General features: G+C 42.3%; 1 protein-coding gene and 1 long non-coding RNA gene across 2 annotated transcripts; both read right to left on the bottom strand.

Moving 5' to 3' along the window:
- Positions 1-1,622: 1,622 nt before the first annotated feature.
- Positions 1,623-2,846, bottom strand: LOC142892195 (uncharacterized). The gene is made up of 3 exons (XR_012927387.1): positions 2,722-2,846; positions 1,829-2,210; positions 1,623-1,740 (listed from the first exon to the last, which is right to left on the bottom strand). It is a non-coding gene; the product is annotated as an uncharacterized LOC142892195 (long non-coding RNA).
- A 4,809-nt stretch (positions 2,847-7,655) lies between these two features.
- Positions 7,656-9,109, bottom strand: LOC142892479 (uncharacterized). Its single transcript, XM_076032675.1, has one exon. It carries the CDS (start codon positions 8,937-8,939, stop codon positions 8,001-8,003), a length of 939 nt encoding a protein of 312 aa, XP_075888790.1. The 5' UTR covers positions 8,940-9,109; the 3' UTR covers positions 7,656-8,000.
- Positions 9,110-20,427: the final 11,318 nt, after the last annotated feature.

Genomic DNA, 20,427 nt, shown 5'->3' with positions numbered 1-20,427 from the left:
GTAGTGATGGTGAGGTGAAGCCTCATGAGGCATTGAACCACTTTAGCCAACTGCTTGGAGAAAGGCTTCATTTCTCAAAGCGTCATGTGCACACGACACCACCTACTGGCCAAGTGTACAATCACAGGCAAGCTGTGTCTCAACCACGTGTGATGCATTGCATTTTTGTGTCTGTTGTGTCTGTTGGGAATGACTATGAATTGCAAAAAAATTGATGACTAAATAATTTCTGTACATAAATTAGAATATGTGTAGAATACATTTTTTGAATGTATTCTGTTTGTGCAAATGTTCAGAAAATGCTAATATAATATGGCAGGTTGTGCATTTTTTTTTTCTGAAAATGGCATGGGTGTAATCAGGCAGATGACAGTGAAAGTGCTTGTGGAACTTGGAAAAGGGCATAGATCAGGGGTGCTCACACTTTTTCAACATGCAAGTTACTTTTAAAATGAGCAAGTCAAAAAGATCCACCTACTATAAAATAGCAAAACATATTAATTCAGAAATATATTTGTAGTCCAGTGAGAAAGAAAGAAGGAAAGAAAGAGGATTAAATGGGTAAACATGTTCCCATGTTCATTTATGCTCATCATTGCACAGAAAACTCATGGTTTAGAATTGTTAAGGTTATATCTGCCTATGTTTTATTTTATCAATAAAAGTGTGTTTACGTTGAGATGTTTTGCTGTATATTTCTGTGTTTTTCAACGCATAGGTTAGGGGTAATTGGTGTGTGTGTGTGTGTGTGTGTGTGTGTGTGTGTGTGTGTGTGTGTGGAACGCAGACGTTTTGCTAGCAGCATCTCCCAGGATCTCCGGTGCGTCTGCGGTGCGTGCGCATTTTGAAGCGCATTTTCCGAGTGAGGCGTCTCCATCAGTTTACGCCAGGATTGCAAGCTCACGCGACAACCCCGGTAGTTTGGCGTGTATTTAAAGAAAACAACAGCCAAACTCTTTTTCCTGTCCCTGTCCTACAAAATGCAGGTATCTAAAGTATACATTGATTTTGTTCATTATAGTTTCAGATTTAAAATTAAATCTGCTTCATGTCTCCTTTATTTGATCTGAACAGTGCCCAAGCCGACACGTCACATTTACGTTTCACTGTAAAACACAGCACATATAAAAACAAAATCCAGCACATCGTACATTATGACCAAAATCAACCACATCCACCGTGTTTTCTAATCCTGCCTGAACGATTCTGTAATTGACGCGGACGCGCGCCTTAAAGCGGTGCGTCTCTCTCTCTCCATGCGATCGACCCAAACTAACTTCGCGATTGACCAGTAGATGGCGATCGACGTAATGGGCACTCCTGGCATAGATGCTTGTGTAACTTGGACATTGATGTACAGGACAGGGGGCTCCATCCTATCACCTCTCCTCTCCTCACTCTCTCCCTAAACTCTCCAAACTATCTCCAAACTAAACGCTATCTACTCTCAAACTCTCCAAACTATAAACGCTATCCAAAATCTAGTCATCCAAACTCTCTCCAAATCTCAACTGACTGCAATAACCCCCATTTTGAATAGAGCTTGAGGGGTCTATATAAGGCGTTAAACCTCGCAGCAAAACCTTAACCACTTCCCAAAAGCAATCATGTGGTACCAGCCGGGCGGCGAGGCTTCGGACGTCATCATTTTGGCTCCTCCCCTAAATGAAGCAAGCCTCGATACGCGCTTCGCGGAAACGCCCCCATCATTACTCGACACGCTTCGAAGCCTCGGCGCGTCTCGTAACATCACTACTGTCTAGGTTGGGGCAGTTGGACACTGTTGCTGAGTTTAACATTGAACCTTTTTATTACAGGAAACCAAGACATTTTGCCAGTGCAATAACATTTATGACAAAAACAAAATAGAGCTCTTCAAATATTAATAAGACAATAAAATAATAAAGTTCAAAAGAAAGTGTCAAATTCTCCTATGTCAGGAGATAAAGAATGTTGTTTGAGTGCTGTGTGAAAAGTCAGTCTGTTGTCAGTCAGTTCAATGTCTGTGGCTTCCAGTGTGTCTGTCTGTTCTGCTATATCTATCTATTTTACTACCCGGCTAGATCTTTGTGATGAACGTTCTTATCTGTCAATGTAGAATGAGGAGGTGTTGATGCTCCTTCAAGTCGATCCCGTTCTCCTTCGGACGTCACGTTGCTTGCTTGGCTCGCCACTCAACCGCGGAAGGTTCACAATCCAAGCTGCTCAATCTTTATTCCAGCCAAAGAGTGAAACCAATCTAATACATGGTGCACAAAACATTCAATTACTAATGACTCACATTCATCATGACACTACTATTCCTATTCATTCTCTACATGCTCATATTCAAATGCAACATACATATACACATAACATCACCAATTGTATTCTAACAGTGTTTTAATTCACTTTTTAATTGGATATTTATTTTTTAAACTGTATGAATTCACTTGTTTTAATACACTTATATATTTAATTAGCTTCAATGAAAATTATATGAGCTATTTAGGGTAATACATCAAAAATAATACCATCATAGGCTAAGCAATATTTTTTATTTTATAAGTTGCTTGTACACATTTTACAATGATACACAGTACCACTGTGGGTTGAAACATTAAATGCTATCACCGCAACTGCGACTGGTTTATACAGAAAATATTCATGTGCAATATATTCACAATGAGCAAACACAAACAGGCTAAACACAAGGCTTTGCCCCTGTAGCATGTAGCTCACCGGAGCTCTCTCAGGGCTTACAACAGTAGAAACGGCACTTCAGGCTCTCTCTCACAATAGTCACCAAACTCTCACCTAACAACAGAAGACTGATCAATACACTGGAGAATTATTAAGCACTCATTTCAGAGGGGGGCCGAATTGCAGATTGGGGTTGTTTGGGTTGGGGCGAGTAGCCGCATTCCAATAGACATCGACAACCCTGATGTCCATACTGGTCTCCAGAACCATCCGTATTCCCCGGGGCATAGTTTGCCCACCCCTGCCCTGACCACTAATAAAGCTGATTCTGATTCTCAGAATCAGCTTTATTGGCAAAGTTTGTGCTGCCAAACAGGAAATTTGACTCTGTTTTTTCTCAATCTCACTACTTAGGTTAAAAAACAAAAAACAAAACAACAGGAAATAAAAAGTAAAGGGTAAACAAATAAACAATGTTCGACTGAAGTATACAATAAACAATAAACAATGTGCAACTCGGTGGAGGGGTACATTAAGAATATATATACAAGCATACATAATATATATATATATAGAGAGAGAGAGAGAGATAGATAGATAGATAGATAGATAGTTAGATAGATAGATATCCAAGTATTCTTTAAATATGCACATATACCTAAATATAAAATATATATACAAGTCTACATATGTCTACACTGTGACAGAAAAATAAAAGAAACATAGGTGCAGCAGTCAAGGTAGAAATGTTCATAGTGCAGTATGAGTAATGTAATGTAAACAGCAGTGTGAACAGGTAAACAGGTAAACAGCAGTGCAGTCAACAGTAGTACATCAGACTGAATGAACTGAGTCCGAAGCAGGAGAAGATGTTCCAGAAAAGTGGTGTCCATTCACGTCCAAATGGTCTGAAAGGTCCAAACCACTTTCTGCAAGTTGGAAGGTCGGAAAAAAAAACAAAAAACAAAAAAACAAAACCTTTTCCTATTAAAGAAAAAAAGTTTTTTTTTAATAGATCATAATTTTTTTCCTAAACGTCCTACAGACTTCAAACCTGGATCCGCTGACATAATTCCTCTCTTCTGAACAGGCCAGAAGTGGAATTATCTTTCCACCACCTTCCATTCTGGAAATACGCATCTTTGACCTATGAATTTGACCTTTGACCCGGCTGACATTCAGTTGTTCCATTCGGAATCAGTGTTCTGGCCGTGAGCCGCTAGTCCCCCCCCCCCCTCCAGCTGTGTCTTGTGGTGCACTCCCTGGTGTGGGTCTGCAGGCTCCGTCGATTGGCCCTGGGGGATCACGTGTTCAGTCCAGGGAAGAGCATTGGCCAACAACAAGCAGCCACTCAGAGCACACCTGCCGCAAGCTGGCGTATAAAAAGGCTGGAGCTCCCTGAGAGCGACGGCAGACACCCTCAGAACACCACTTTGTGGTCACGCTCGCTGTTTGCTCTGTAATAATAATAATAATAAACTTTTATTTGTACAGCGCTAAATCACAACCAAAGGCGTCTCAAAGCGCTTTATACAATCAGAGAGAACCAACCGGGCCCCCGGAGCAAGCAAGATGCTACAGTGGCTGGGAAAAACTCCCCTGTGGGAAGAAACCTAGGGCAGAACCAGACTCCAGAGGGCCATCATCTGCTTATGAGTAGTTGGGGTGAAGTAGAAAGATAGAGGAGAGACAGAGAAAGAGAGAAAGGAGCAGAGTGAGCCAGGGTGGCAGACAGGACAGAGTGAAAAACAGATACACCAACCAGGCAAAACGGATATAAACACAAAGAATAGGAAATAATTCAAGGCTGCTGTCCATGTGGAGTGTAAGTGTCCATGCTTTGGAAGGCAAGAGCCTAGCTCGATGGACAATATGCCGATAGGACTAGTCCAGGTCTTAATCGTGGTGGTGGGATGAAGCGATGACAGCAAGACCCCCAGGACAGCACAATCCAGCTCCTGGCGCAGTGGTCATCACCTGCCGGGGACACAGAGACTGCGGCAGTATCATGCATATCGAGCATTCTGTACAAAGCATAATGAGAGCTTGGACAGAGTGGATAGAGTAAAAGATTGATTGGGTGAGGAGAGTGATAAAGGCTCCGCCTGCACAGAGCAACGATCCCTGTAATGGGAGCGAAAGATCTCCCTCCACGGCGTAAGCCTACAGCAGCTTAACTGACAGTGGATGGAGTCTAACTATAAGCTTTAAGAAAAAGGAAAGTCTTAAGTCTACTCCTAAATAAACTGTGTCTGCCCCCCTCACCGAGGCTGGAAGATGGTTCCAAAATAGAGGTGCCAGGAAACTGAAACACCTACCTTCTGATCTAACTCTAGAAATTTTTGGGATAACTAAAAGACCTGAATCCTCAGAGCGAAGGGCTCTTGGAGGATGATAAAGTTCAATGAGTTCCCTAATATAAGAAGGAGCCTCAGAATGAAGAGCTTTGTAAGTTAAAACTAGAATCTTAAATTCAATTCTAAATTTGACAGGCAGCCAATGCAAGGAAGCTAAAATTGGAGTAATATGCTGCCTCCTTCTAGTTCCGGTTAACAATCGTGCCGCAGAGTTTTGGATTAACTGTAATGTCCTAAGGGATGAATTTGGGCATCCTGCTAGTACCGAGTTACAGTAATCTAGCCTAGACGTAACAAAAGCATGGATTATTTTTTCCGCATCTTTGAAGGACAAAAAACTTCGAATTTTGGCAATGTTTCTTAAGTGGAAGAAAGCTGACCTCCCTACATTCTGTATATGAGAATTAAAGGTCAGGTCCTGATCAAAAGTGACTCCAAGGTTCCGCACAGTAGAACTGGGTGTAGTACCAAATAGACCACTTTGTCCATCAAAGACTCTGTCCCTACTCTCTCGCGATCCAAATATAATGACCTCAGTTTTGTCGGTATTAAGCAACAGGAAATTCTGTGTCATCCAAGTTCTGACATCACAAAGACAAGATTCCAATTTGGCCAACTGATGAGCCTCGTTTGCCTTAAAAGAAAAGTACAACTGTGTGTCATCTAAGAATGGAAACTGATGCTATGCTTTCTAATGATGTCACCAAGAGGTGACATGTAGATGTTGAAGAGGAGTGGCCCAAGTACAGATCCTTGCGGGACACCATGACTAACCCTCCTACGTTCTGACGAATGATTATGAACATGAACAAACTGAAAACGGTCAGACAAGTAAGATCCAAACCAGTCCAAGGCGCGATCCTTGATGCCGATAGTATCTTCTAATCTCCTAAGAAGAATGCTGTGGCCAACTGTATCAAATGCTGCACTGAGATCTAGGAGGACCAGAACAGAGAGAAGACCTTTGTCAGATGCACACAAGAGGTCATTACTTACCTTAAGCAATGCAGTTTCAGTGCTGTGACCAACTCTGAAGCCAGACTGAAAAGCCTCAAGTAGATTGTTGTCGTTCAAGAAGTCCACAAGCTGCCTAGCAACAACTTTTTCTAAGATCTTGGAGAGAAACGGAAGGTTCGAGATTGGCCTATAATTTGAAAGCACACTCGAGTCCAAATTGGGTTTTTTGATCAGAGGCTTGATTACAGCCACCTTGAAAGCATTAGGGACAAAACCTGTTGATAGAGAATGATTAATAATTCTAAGAATGACACAATGAAGCTATGGGGAAACCTCCTTGAGAAGCCTGGTTGGAATTGGGTCCAGAAGACTGGTGGTCGACTTAGCAGAGGAGACAAGAGAATCAAGTTCCGAGAGTCCAACTTGCTGAAAACTCCCGAAATACACACTGGGGTTGCCATGTTGAGAAAGATCTGCCATGTGACCTGTGGAAGACAAAGAAGACGAGGAATTCCCAATCTCAGTTCTGATACCTTCTACTTTTTGCTGGAAGAAGTTCAGGAAATCGTTGCTTGACAGGCCAGTAGGGACGCATGGCTCAACACAATGATGGCTCCTCGTCAGCTTAGCAACTGTACTAAATAAAAACTTTGGGTTGTTCTTGTTAGAGTCAATAAGAGCAGAAAAGTAGGAAGTTCTACTGATACGCAGGGCTTTTTTATAGGACCTAAAGCAATCCTGCCAAGTCTTGAAGGATGAAGCTGTTTTTGACGAACGGCAAGTTCTCTCAAGCCTTCGCAAATTTTGTTTTAATTTGCAAGTAGAGGAAGTAAACCAAGGGGCTGATCGATCCTGCCTTTTCATACTTACCTTATAAGGGGCAAGATCATCCAATGTTGATTTCAGAATACAAGAAAAGCGATCTGTCAAGGAGTCTAGATCAAGATCAGTCAAGTGGGTGGGGGGAGAGGCCGGAAGCATGTCAAGAGGTACAAGGGCATCAAGCAGATCAGGAAGCCTCTCCTTAAATTCAGCAACAACAGAGTCCAAAATGTTTCTACTCATTATAGACCTTGCTTGGGGAATGTGATCCGCGACAATAAAGCCGAAAGTGATCAGAAAGTTGTCAGACAAAACGTCGTTTCGGGGAAAGATTGTCAGCTGCTCTACACCAAGTCCAAAAGTGAGCACAAGATCCAAAGTATGACTGTGCTTATGAGTGGGTACATTCACAACTTGAAGGAAGCCTAAGGAGTCGAGGATAGATTTGAAATGAGAACTCAGACTGTCACTCTCAATGTCGACATGAATATTAAAATCTCCAATCACTATGATCTTGTCTTTAGTCAATGCTAAAGTAGACAAAAACTCTGAAAATTCATCTAAGAAAGAAGAATATGGACCGGGGGGACGGTAGACAACAATGAATTCAACGGAATCTGCCTGCCTATCAGGTGACAACGAAATAGACATCGCTAAACTCTCAAATGAACTATAAATAGATTGAGCCTTGAGATTGACTAACAAATTGGAATTATAAATAGCTGCAACGCCACCTCCTCGACCACTATCACAAGCCTTATCAGTATTAATATGACTAGGAGGAGTGGCTTCATTAAGACTAAAATATTCATCTTGACGTAGCTCTGTGAGGCCGAAAATATCAACACTATGTTCACTAATCAAATCATTAACTAAAACTGCCTTGGAATGTAGAGACCTAATGTTAAGAAGGCCACATTTCACCATTTTGTTTGTGGGAGACCCTGGAGCCACCCCCGACCGGGCCCCCTTATTTCTACAATCTATTCGAACTAGGTTACTATGATCTATTGGAGATTTGCACAGTATAAGAGGTTTGGAGGTGCGAGGGACCGACACAACTTCTATTGGAAAAGACTGGCAGGGCTTCGGGGACTTACTAACGGCAGGGGACGGCAGTGAGAGAAGCCCAGAGTAGCGTATAGGACTACAACTCTGTTGCCTGGTCTCCACCCTGGAGCGTCAGTGAGTGGAAGCTAAAATTTTAACTATATTGCTAGATAAGAGAGCTGCACCTTCCCGGGTGGGATGAATGCCATCCCTCCTAACAAGACCAGGCTTGCCCCAGAAAGGCTTCCAGTTATCTACAAAGCCCACCGAGTTATTGGGACACCACCCTGACAGCCAACGGTGAAAAGATGACATGCGGCTAAACATCTCATCGTTCCTAACATTTGGCAAGGGGCCAGAGAAAACTACTTCGTCCGACATGGTCTGAGCAAATGCGCACACCGAAGCTACGTTTAACTTAGTGACCTCGGACGATTTCAGGCGTGCATCATTGAAACCACAGTGAATTACAATCCGCCTAAATCTCCGTTTATTCTTAGCCATTAACTTTAAATGCCCTTCAATATCGCCCGCCCTGGCCCCGGGGATGCACTTCACTGTGGCCGATGGCTGTCCTAGGTTAACATGCCTCACTATAGACGAACCGATCACCAGAGTGTCAATCTCAGTCGGCGTGCTGCTGAGTGGAGCAAACTTATTTGAGACATGGACGGAGAGGGCCTGGTGCTGAGAATGGTGGTGGTGCCCGGCAGGCTTGTTAAGGCTACGCTTCCTCCTGACAGTCACCCAACCGACCTCTCCCGGCTGCTCGGGAGCCGCGAAGGGAGGGGAACTAGTGGGACCTAGAGACTCCAACGCTACGCTAGCGAATGAACGCCCCGCTCCAGCTAAGCTAACCCTACTAGCTACAGGACTACTATGCTCGAAGGAGCGAAGTCGTTCCTCAAGCTGGCTAAGTCTCGCCTCAAGCGCTAACATAGTACTACATTTAACACACATCCCTGACTCGGTAATTGAGGACGAGCTAAAGCTAAGCATCTGGCAGTGTGAGCAAGAAAAGACGGGAGGAGAGAGAGGAGGGACAGAGGAGAGGTGAGAGGGAGAAGCCATGGCTTCGACTGTGCTTATGCAAACAGATAGAGATAGGTGTATTGAGAAGATACTAAATAATTTGGAGAACGATCACCTTTTAAGAGAAAACAGTCCAGTGGTTCGCTCAGTCAGAGCTCAAGCTCAGGAGCGGCGTGGCTGGCTGGCCGGCTGTGCTGTCGCCTCCTGTGTGACGCGCTGTGACGTCGAGAATATCTGTCTTTGATACTCGTGAAGAAAATCTGCATTTTAAATCTCACCTACTGAGCCCAAATCGGGACACAACACCTAGTTTTCCTTTGGTAGTTCCACCAGGGTCTAGCAGTGCCTGGCCACCTGTATTTAAGTTTTGTCTAGAGGAGTTTGTTGGCTTTTGAGAGAACATTTGTGTTTATTATGATAAAGATATCCTCAGTTTCTGGATACCTGCTTGTTTTCTGTAGAGACAGTATTTGTGTTTATTATTATAACGACTACCGTAGTTCTTAGATTTATACAGTGGATATTTTCTTTCTTTGTTAGTCGGCTGTATCGCCATCCTTAGTTTTAGCTCCTTGCCATCAATAAATATTTATTATCCTCATTAATTTGCAATCTGTTTCCACCGATTCAAATATAACAACAATCAGGCTGCCTGAAAGTGGGAGGGTGGGCGGAGTTTCAACTCAACAACAGGAAGGTAAAGTCAGTGAATCTGGGTTTGAACAGTGCCACTGATCCCTCTGGCCCTGTGCTTTTCAAAGCCTCCACTGGGGGGCGCCAGAGGACTGCAGGGGAGGCGAGCGTGAAAAGTGCGGCATCATATTGAAAGTGAAGCCAAGGTTGAAGGATGAAGCGGCGGGAAAAGCAACAGTGTCCATAGTGATGATGAAAGTCTCTGACTACAGTTGATGTGTTGATGATTTGATTGGAGGAATTGCACCAGCAGCCTCAGAATGAAGACATTAGTTGACTGGAGAACTGGAGGAGGTTTCAATGGATTGAAAAATATGTTGAAAAACACTCAGATATTTATTAGAATGTTTTCAAAGAGATGGTAAAGCATGCAGATGTTAAAATGTGTTTAAAAAAGACATTTAAGATCAAACGCAAAGGATTATTAAAATGTTATTGAAATATACACGTTTAAGAACATACAAATGTGAAAGATGTTTACAAAAAATACACATGTATATAAAATTTATTCATGAAACCTTTTTTTTAAATAAACAAAGCAATGACAATAACAGTAATAATAGACCTACCTTGACCCCTGACCTCTGACCTGTCTGTTTCTCCTGGTTTCATTGGTTGTGGCTTCATTTGATCAGTTTTCAGATTTGGTTTCTAAAAGGCTTCTGATGGTTTTTTTTTTAGCAGATTCATCAGGAGAAAAACAAGTACAACTACAGTCACACCACACACACACACACACTCACACACATTAATGTATAGAGAGAGAGAGAGGGAGAGAGAGAGAGAGAGAGAGAGATTGTTTCAAGTCAAGGCTTTTTAAAGTCAAAGGTGATCAAAGCAATGATACTTCAGCATCAAAGCTTCTCTACAATAATAAATGCAGCATCTTGAATGCTGCTCATTGAGGTGTGTGTGTGTGTGTGTTTGGCCAGCAGAGGTCAGTGTTACTGCAGCTTGGAGTCATTTTCAGCCATTTTCAAAGCAGTGGCTCCAGTGCTTGGATGTTTCCCACAAGCTTCATTTGTCCATCACTGCTTTGTCCTGCACTGTGTTCTGCTCCAAGTGCAGTTTCTGCCACTGCTTCTGACACAATGTTTGCTGCCCTTGTCTTTTGATGGAGTGAGCAGCTCCTTGAGGACCGGACCATCTTGACCTGTTGCACTCCAACTGCTCCTGGTAGTCACAGCCACACTTGATGCACCCTGAGTCAAGCATCAGTAAATGAGTTTTCAATCAGGGCAATTCATGTCTTTATTCTTGTTTGCCAGAAAAGCCTTTATTCAGCCTTTATTCAGAATGAATCATTTGGGCACGCGCGGAGTTGCTCATTTTCCGGAAAGAGTCGTGGAAGAAGAAGAAGCCGTACTTCTGCCTGTGTTGTAAACAAACGCTGCGTTGTCTGAAAGAGGCGTAGAGTACAAATTAAAATCACCCACAGGGCTGCAGATCTCACTCTGCCCTCACTCTGGGTTGCAGCATCTGCCAGCAAACAGAATGCTCCTGGAGGGGTTGTGTTGAATGAACAACAGGAAGGGGTGGTCTGCAGTGAACTTTTTTGGAGGTATGTACATCAATAGTTTGAAGATCATACCAGTTGCAGCAGCAGCTTCTGTTCCCTTCTCATTGACCTCGACAATTGCCTTGTGGACAACATCTGAAATAGTCAGGCTGTGGTCTGGAGACATGCCTGTCAGAGAGGAGGCAAAAAGGAGAGATATATTTGACAAATGTGTTGCATTATAATCTAAAGCAGTGTGTCTCAACCACTGTGCTGCGACACACAACGATCCAATTTCACTTAAATGGTCTGACCAAAAAAACAACCATGTCATTATGGAGTGACTGTGCTTTGAGGTAAAGTTAGTAGTAGGACTCCTGGTATTATTTGTTAAAAGTTATGTGGCATTATAGGGCCAGCAGGGGTGCTGCTTTGCGGGGCTGAAATCGCTCCGAAACCTCGCATACGGTCCAACTACATCGAAGGCTTTGTGGTGGACGCTGGGATCGGTGTGACTGTGCTGTCCCCTCTGCTTCCTCCTGCTGTGGCACGCTCAGGCGCTGCAGCCGCTGTCCACGTTGAGTCGTTTGGGCATAGCTACCTCTCAGAGGCACCCGTGTTAGCCGGGTTTAGTTTCTCTTTTATTCTGAACTGTGCGATTGAGGGATTTATTTTATTTCATTTAATTTTTTTTGCTTATGGTTGTCACGTTCATTGTTGCTGCTGTTATTGTCAAATTGATGTGATTGTCTGTTAATTGGTTTTGATTCATTTGCAAGTTTGCTTCTTTTTGTGTATGTATACGTATGTTAAACTTTTTTTTTTATTATTAGTTTAGGTTAGCTTAGTTATGTGCATTTCCTCCTCCTAACTTGTTTTGCTTTTTGTCCTTCAGTGGCTGAGGACCGACAGTCGTCGACTGGTGTAGGCGGGTGGTGGTGTCCCTTTTCCTGGTTTGCTGTGCTGTCACCACCTGGGTTTATTGTTCACCTGGAGTGTGCGTTGAGTGCTGTTTCACGAGTGAGTGGGGTGACTCTTCTGGGCTTCCTCCTCGTCCTCCCTGGTCAGTCGCACTGGTAAGGCCTCAGCCCTGAACGGACCCCATTTCCCCCGTTTGAAGTTATTTTCTCCCCATTACTTTGAATTATTCCCCCCTGTTTTGAGTATTTCTTCTTTATTTTGAATAGGTCACTTAATTTCTTCGGCCTTATGTTGAATATTCTTCCCTTGGTCGCCTATGATATATTTTATCATGAAATGATTTGAGTGCTGTAATAAATATTTTTTTTTTGTATGGAACCACGACATATACATATATATATAAATATTAGAGCTGTCAGTCGATTAAAAAAATTAATCAGATTAATCGCATGGTTTTCCATAGTTAACTCACGATTAATTGCATATTTTTTTATCTGCTCTAAATCTACCGTAAACTGATATTTTTCCATTTTTTTAATATTCATATCAACATGGGAGTAGGCAAATACTTGCTTTCTGCAAATGCAGCATGTTTATTCGTGTTGGAGCAATGACAAGTACTACTAACAAAACAAAAGCATAGGGTAAAAAAAATAATTATAAACTCAAGCCCAACAAAGATAACTGATGGGCATAACTGTAACATTACACAGTAATGATTACTAGTACTACCAAAATTTGTATATTTTATTTTTAAACTCGAACTTGAACAATTCATCCCCTACGAACGGGCGTTAGGTGTGTGTGTGTGTGTGTGTGTGTGTGTGTGTGTGTGTGTGTGTGTGTGTGTGTGTGTGTGTGCAAATAGAAACACGCACTCAGGTATCAAGGTATCAAGGTATCAAGTCTTCCTCTGTGTGTGTGTGTGTGAATTTTCCTGATATATATATATATATATATATATATACATATATATATATATATGTATATATATACACATATATATATATATATGTATATATATACATATATATATATATATATGTATATATATATATGTATATATATATGTATATATATATATATATATGTATATATATATATATATATATATATATATATATATATATATATATATATATATATATATATATATATATATACATATCAGGAAAATTCAGTAGTTTCTTAAAGCCAGTGCTAACATCATCTGGACTATCTTTAGCTTTTAACCCATGTGAAGAGAGAAGACAACTGTTACAGAAATGCATTAAAACTGTCAATTGACTGATCAAAGTTTAGCTAGGTTGCTGTCTAAGCATGAGGACCTCGTTTCTCCATGAATTTTCCTTGACACACAAATTGCTACCATTTCACACCTGTGTCGACCCAAGCCATGCCAGTAGCACTTGGCAGGATCACTGTTTCCTGTACCAGCACATTGAACTGAGAACTGGCCAGGTGCACTTAACCTTTAGTTAACAGGACGTGAGAGTGGTGCATTTTTGTTTTATTCCATATTCAAATGAAACGCCAAGCCTCCTCCATGGTCATGGTCCAGTTTATCGGAATAGCTTCCATCTTAAGTTCATCACTTGTGCAATTGTTGGTTTTGTGTTACCTCTGGAAGTGTAAGACAGTCAAATCCACATCCTGAAGTGTTTTCTCTAACAATGGAAGTTCTTCAAAGACGGGGGTTACAACTGTATCAATCTCACCTATTATAATTAACTAACATGATTTACATGTCGCGGGAAAGGAACCCCCGAGGGCCAAAAGGTATCTCCTTGTGTTTGTTGGATTTGCATTCAGGGACTGTCTCTGCCTTTTGTTTAGAACTTTCCTTTGAAATGTTGTGAGTGTCAGTGCGAGAGGTATGAAGGTCTTGGTGATCTATTGTTGCTGTGGAAAATTACCCCTGAAGACCAAAAGGTTCCCGAGTAGGAAGAGTTGATCTGATTTGAATCTTTTAAATATGCATTTTAGCAGTGTCTCTGTTCTGGGAGGATATTTAAGGGAAGGAACAAGAATCTGAAGGTTTTTTTTTTCTCTCCTCTTCTTTTTTTCTCTCTCCTTTTCTGGGACCCACTCTCTCTCTCTCTTTTTCCTCTCCTTTTCTGGAACCCACTCTCTTTCTTGATTCTCTTTTTCACTCTCTCTCTCTATCTCTCTCTCTCCTTCTTCTTCTTTTTCTTTGACTTCTTCATTTGTTTACCATCATTTTTACACAACCGGTCTGTTACGTTTTTGCTGCATTTTTACTCTGGACATCGCAATAAACTGGTATGTTATCCATTTCCCTTCAGTATCAACTTGTTGAGACTTTTGTTCTATGTTGAGAATAATCTGACATTAGATGTTGATTTAGTCTTCAGTTATATGGTAAATTCATTTGAGTAATGCTTGTACTCTTTACCTCTGAGTTGAATAGAAAAGATTGAGTGTCATGTTTTTCTAACTATTGAGTTGGAAGATATAAACCTCTGAACATCTCAACCTAGATGTCTGGGCTGTTCTTCTATGTTAAGAAGGTCACTGAATGCTTTGTCTATATCTGCCATCACTGAACTAAGATAGGGATTAATCAGAATCCCAAAGACCTTAGTTATATGGTAAGTTTCACTGGACATTATTCAAACCCTTAACCTCTGAGTTGGTCAGATAAGATTGGGTATCATGTTCAATAACCTCTGAATACTCCAACCCAGACATCAGGCTATTCTTCCATGTTTAATGAACAAACTGAATAGTTTTGTTAATTTATAGAAGCCATCCCTGAACTGAAGACTAATGTCAGATCACGAGAATTTTATTATTATTGAGTCTATATTCTTAATTGTTAATCAAGTCTTTCTCTCAATCAATGTATAAAATTAAAGTTATTATTATCAAATGGAGTCAGATTAAATTAATTATTATGTATTTTACTTTGAAATCCTCACCTTGACACCGGAACGACGGAATACGTGTTGGGGAGATGTTACTATTTGTGTCTAGATATTTCCTCCCCTACAAACTCCAAAACATACATGGTCAAAATCCATATTATTATTATGTTGTTGTTGTTTTTTAAATGCTCATACAAAACAAAAAAAAAAGTGTGACATTCACTTGTAGTGCATTATTTTTGCCAGCAAGCTTCTCTTGTTACGACTGACCACATTGACCTATGTTTTCCATATACTCACCTGAATCAGATACCCCTGCAAGGGCAACGACCTTGTCTCAGACCTTCCCCGAGGTGATCACTGGAGTGACGTGCACCCAGCACGTGACATCTACGATGAGCTTCCACCCACGGAAGTGCCATAGGAGGACACGGGTTAAATAGTATGGCTTGTCCACCAGAAGGCTGTATTATGGTGTACATAATATAAAACTTCTGCCCAGTTCTGCTTGTATTGCAATGGTTGGTGTTCCTGAAGTTTCATTTTTCGTCCCTTTTTATTTTTTACATCCATGTTTGTGATGAAATAGTATTGTGAATCGCTAGCTCGCATTGCATGCTGGGAAACAGCGTCACTCAAGGAAGTTTTGGCTTCGCTGACACGGTCCTGAAGGGAAGTGGGTTTTAGTGCACTGGAACGGGATGAATGTGTTTAATCAAGCAGTACAAACCTGATTAATTGTCTTAATACTTCACTTGGAATGGCCATATTGTTTAGGATTAGAATTAGATGACAACTTCTTCACAATATTTGCAACTATTCAATTTGACCAGCAGGTGTCAGTAGAAGACGAAATTTCATGTTGACTATTTCCTAATGGAAGTGCTCTCTTTACGTTGGATTTTTCTCATAATTATTTGAAGTGTAGGCCTGTAGTTGATGAGGAATCACGGTGTGCTAACGCTACTCAAACTGCTTAGATGAAAAAAGGGAGTGTGATTTGGGTTTGTGGTTTATGACAATCTTGGACTTGCAAGACTGAGGCGACGGTTCAATTCCCATCAATGTGTATTATATATGTGTTATTTAGCTCATCTATTCTACATTTTAAATAGATCACATTTGACATCTGACCTACTGAACACTTACTATTGAACATATTTTTAAACTATGGGCTATTTAGTCTTGTTTTAGGATATAATATAATTCATTGCACAAACTGTCAGGCTAAGTATAAGAGCTATAGTCTACTACAATCAGTCGTGCCATTGTCGAGACATCGAGACATTGTCTTTATTTTTCATTTTTATTTTATTGTGTCAGCATTGAACCATACAAGCATGTAGTGTTGTCCAACAAGAATGCATGGCGAATCAAATCCCAAACAACCTATGAAACAATGAACACGTTTCCATTGCACTTCATTTTATTGAGCACTAGATGACCTCCTCGAGCACTGTGTCATTTAAGCCTCGAGGAATGAACCATTTTTTGAAACAAGTGTCGAAGCTTCAACAAAGCCTCGATCGGCCATCACTTCCTACGGCTGCGTGCTCTAACACCATTTCAGAAGTGACTAACTGCAGAGTTGGGAGCGGAGGAGGGACGACCGTCAGGCCGGCTCGACTGCTCCTCCTTCTCAGCCGTGGCGCGTCCAATCAGCAGCCAACATCCAGGACCGCACCTGCAAGGCGTCATCCACTCTCTCTCTCACACACACACACACACACACAAAGATAGAGGCACCTAGACCCACCCGTGGGTCATAACACTCCGTGTGGATCTTTTCACTCTGGCATTGAAAGGGGGTGCTAGCGCTAGCCGTTTGCTAAGCTATGTACAGACAGCGCCATCGCTTGCCGAACCACATAGTCACACCGTTTATATACAACAACTCGTCATCAATATCTCTAAAGTAGAAGTCAAGAACTTTTTTCAAAAACGATAACTAACTCAAACTTTTTTGTGTGTTTATAAAAACAAACTAAAACAAACTTAAATTGAAGTCATATTTCACTTCGTTTACGTCTGTCAAATGAATATTTGCCCAGGAAAATGTTTTCGTTTTACGCAGCAGCACCTAAATGCACCTCGCGTTCTGTGACGTCACCCCTCTTTCACAGCAGTATGTTGACGAGCGACTCGCGGCGGGAAAATCCGATATGCTGCTTTTTCCCAATACGACGAAGAGAGTGACAAAAGCCAATGTCTTGTGGTGGAAAGACACAATATATGTGGCTTGCTTCTAAAAAGGGAAAAACCCAGACAAACCTCCATTTAAGAAGCTCACACAAAGCAGTAGTGAACATGTTTATTGAGACTGGGAAGTAGACACGACAGGTTGACTCAGTTGACTCAAATATCCTGTGGCGATGAGAGTGGTTATGGCTATCTGATAAAGCAAGATTTAATATTGGGAATTTAACAAAATGAAAAGGAACCGACAACGCCACCCTGGGAATTTCACCCAGGGAGTTCTACTAAACACAAAAGTAATAATTAGGCACACAGGTAAGTTCTACGAGGAAGGAGTAGGAGACGTGGTTCAGAATGTTTAAAATATCAAACCAACTTTTATTCAACATTTAAAAATAAAAGGAACAAACAGACCAACACTTAAAATGGAGCTACTGAGCTCCTTATTCTTGGTGTAGAAACTGAGGCTTACCGATGAGGGGGCCAAACGGGGGAGGAACCAAAGAAAACAAGGAACACCCCACTCACACGTGACACACCTGCAAAGAAAGTGAAGTGCAAAAAAAGAAGAAGAAAACAACCACAATCCCGGTGTAGTATCTGAATCTATGCATATGACAGCATTTGACCTAATGTATATGGCCTGATGTGAGTTCAGCAGTACATCCGCTGCACACCTTCCATAAGGGCGTCTGTTTCCGTATATGGTCTTATCGTTGCCCACGGTCACCAAATTAAAACCAGATGGCCATAGGGGGATGCAATTATGGAATGCATACATTCTCCTTCCCTCCCAGCATCTTCCTCCCTGGTTACTGAGGGTATAAGAGGGGATGTGAACAAAGCATCATCGGAGTTGCTCACATCTGGCCCAGAGACATCCCCAGGCTTTCTAGGTGCCTGTCTGACTTCTGACTTCTTTGCAAATAAACCGGTTTTTATCCAACTAAGTCTGTGTCAGTGAAGACTCCTTCAACATCTACATCACTTGATTGTGATTGAGAGGTCCTCAGCAGCCAATCACTGTTGGGAGTCCAGCCTTCAAACACTCCTCCTGAATCCACAGTCACATCTGTGGGCATCTGGAACTTTGGCCCCGATCCTCCACACCACACAACTTGGGATGACAGTGCCACCTACCTGGATCCTTTCAGCAGCCAGTCCCATGTTCTGACCCGTTTCCACTGTGGCCTGTTCGCTCATCTGGTCCAAAGTCTGGATCATCAGTGTCCAGGTTCATGGAATGAGTCAGTGTGCCGCCGTCCTGTGATGTCATGATAGAGAATCACTCTATTTATACTAATGTGCAGAACCACTGGAGTGTGGAAGCAGACAGTTACCATAATCCAAATGAAAAAGCAACAGCAGAAATGCTTTTTCATTTTAAGAACGTGGCTGCATTATTTGACTCATAAATAAAACCACCAATAAGTCCATTATGGTCCGAGTATGTTTTGGTCATTGGATTGAAAAACCAAAAACGGACGCTAATTTGTTTTTCGTTTTACAATGAAAAAAAAACAAATATGAAATATGAGACATTTTTCCTTTTAACTGTGTGATATTAAATACAAGAACATTTGAAAATGGCTTGATTCTATTTTTATAGTTTGAAGAACAAAAAATAAAATCACTAAAACACAAAGACAAAAAACAGTGCGTTTTACCCTGGTCTTTGGAGGGAGGTACGAGATCAGCAAGTTAGAGGCTTGTGTTGACTCAGGCAGAGCGCTGCAGATTTGCTCACTGGTTGTAGGATTTTCTCCTGCTAATTGTTCATTGTAAATGTCTCTGGAACCCTACTCGGAAATCATTTTTCACATGGCAAGACAAGGCAAGGCATCCTCACAAGTTTCTGAGCGGACATCGCTGGAAAGTGGCAGGACAAGAGGTTCCTCTGCAAGAAATGTGAGAAGAGTTTGTGCTGAACATGGATGGCCTAAATGTGAAGGGGCTCCCCGATACACAGCTGGAGATCGAAGTGGCAAAAGCAATAACTGAGGTGTTGTAACAACTCCACTGGCAGATTAAACACGCTTCACAATGCTTCTGTGCTACGACTGAAAACCCTCTAGTGAACCAAAATTGATCAATTAATTCCAACATCCCCCCTTTTGACACATGGTCTAAACCGTGCGTCAATTTAGCGAAATGTGAAAATAAATGTTTTGGCAGACACGGGTTACCGTTTGGTCCCACCCAAATGTCAGTAACGTGGTCCCAGCATGTGCCGGCGGAGCGCCAAGCGGCCTTCTCCTTCGCTGTGGCGAGGGACTGCATTTCAGCCAGTGATGCATCAGCCTCCTCAAATGAGGCTGTCATCATCGGGGCTGACGAGGGTGCAGGCTGCCTTGCAGCGGACTTTGCTGCCGCGTCAGCTCTGGCGTTGCCCTGGGAAACAGGGTCACGAAGGTTAGTGTGAGCAGAACATTTACACACTGCTATTTGGGAGGGCAAAAGTATGGCTCGCAAGAGGTCAGCAATAAGCACATGATTTAACACCGGCTTCCCGTCTGACTTGAGGAAGTCCCTGCATTTCCACAGTGCCCCAAAGTCATGAACGACACCAAACGCATAATGGGAGTCTGTGTAGATTGTGACAGACTTGCCCTCTGCAAATTTACACGCTTCAGTTAGCGCAACCAGCTCTGCCCCTTGTGCTGAGAGGTGACATGGAAGGGAGTCAGAGCAGATGACCTCTGAGTCGGAGACAACTGCGTAACCAACTCTGTTGGTGCCTTTGTCGTCCCGGAATGCTGAACCATCTGCGTAGAAAACAAAATCAGCATTAGCAAGGGGTTCGTCAGGTCAGGTCAGGTCGGGGGGAGAAAATTGTGTCTAGCTCTGCTATGCAGTCGTGTGTGGGTTGGGCACATTCGGTGCCCTGGCGTGGACAGCAGCGTTAACTGCTCTCAAATCTTGAACAAACCTCCAGTCATCACGTTGAGGAGGAACTCTGGCCTTTTTTACAGGGAACATGGGCGTGCGCACTGGCGAGTCGGGGCATGGGACAATGACACCTGCTTCGAGAAGAGAATCAAAAACAGGAGTGATCCCTTCAACAGCTTCTGGCTTCAGAGGATATTGCGGCTGGTTGGGCCGAATATCACTTTTGGGTGTGATCTTCACCGGTTTGGCACCTTTGATCAGTCCCACATCGTATTTGTGAGCAGCCCACAGTGAGGAGGGAACCTCACTCAGTTCCTCGGGCAGCTGCGATGTGTCAGTGAAACATGCAAAACTCGTGTTGTGGCGCTTGCTGTCAGGTGTCTCTGTCAGGTGCAGACAGTGAAGAGCCTGTGTTTCCAGTGGAAAATCAGTCTTATGCACA

This window comes from Nelusetta ayraudi, unplaced genomic scaffold (assembly GCF_046127955.1).
Source record: "Nelusetta ayraudi isolate G7.1 ecotype Tasmania unplaced genomic scaffold, CSIRO-AGI_Nayr_v1 ptg000034l, whole genome shotgun sequence".
Lineage (NCBI taxonomy): Eukaryota > Metazoa > Chordata > Actinopteri > Tetraodontiformes > Monacanthidae > Nelusetta > Nelusetta ayraudi.
Note: the sequence above shows the minus strand (reverse complement) of the source record. Positions and strands in the feature narration are given on the sequence as shown.

Coding starts and splice junctions, on each gene's coding strand:
- LOC142892479 (XM_076032675.1), bottom strand. CDS start 8,939: ATGGCTTCTCCCTCTCACCTCTCCTCTGTCCCTCCTCTCTCTCCTCCC.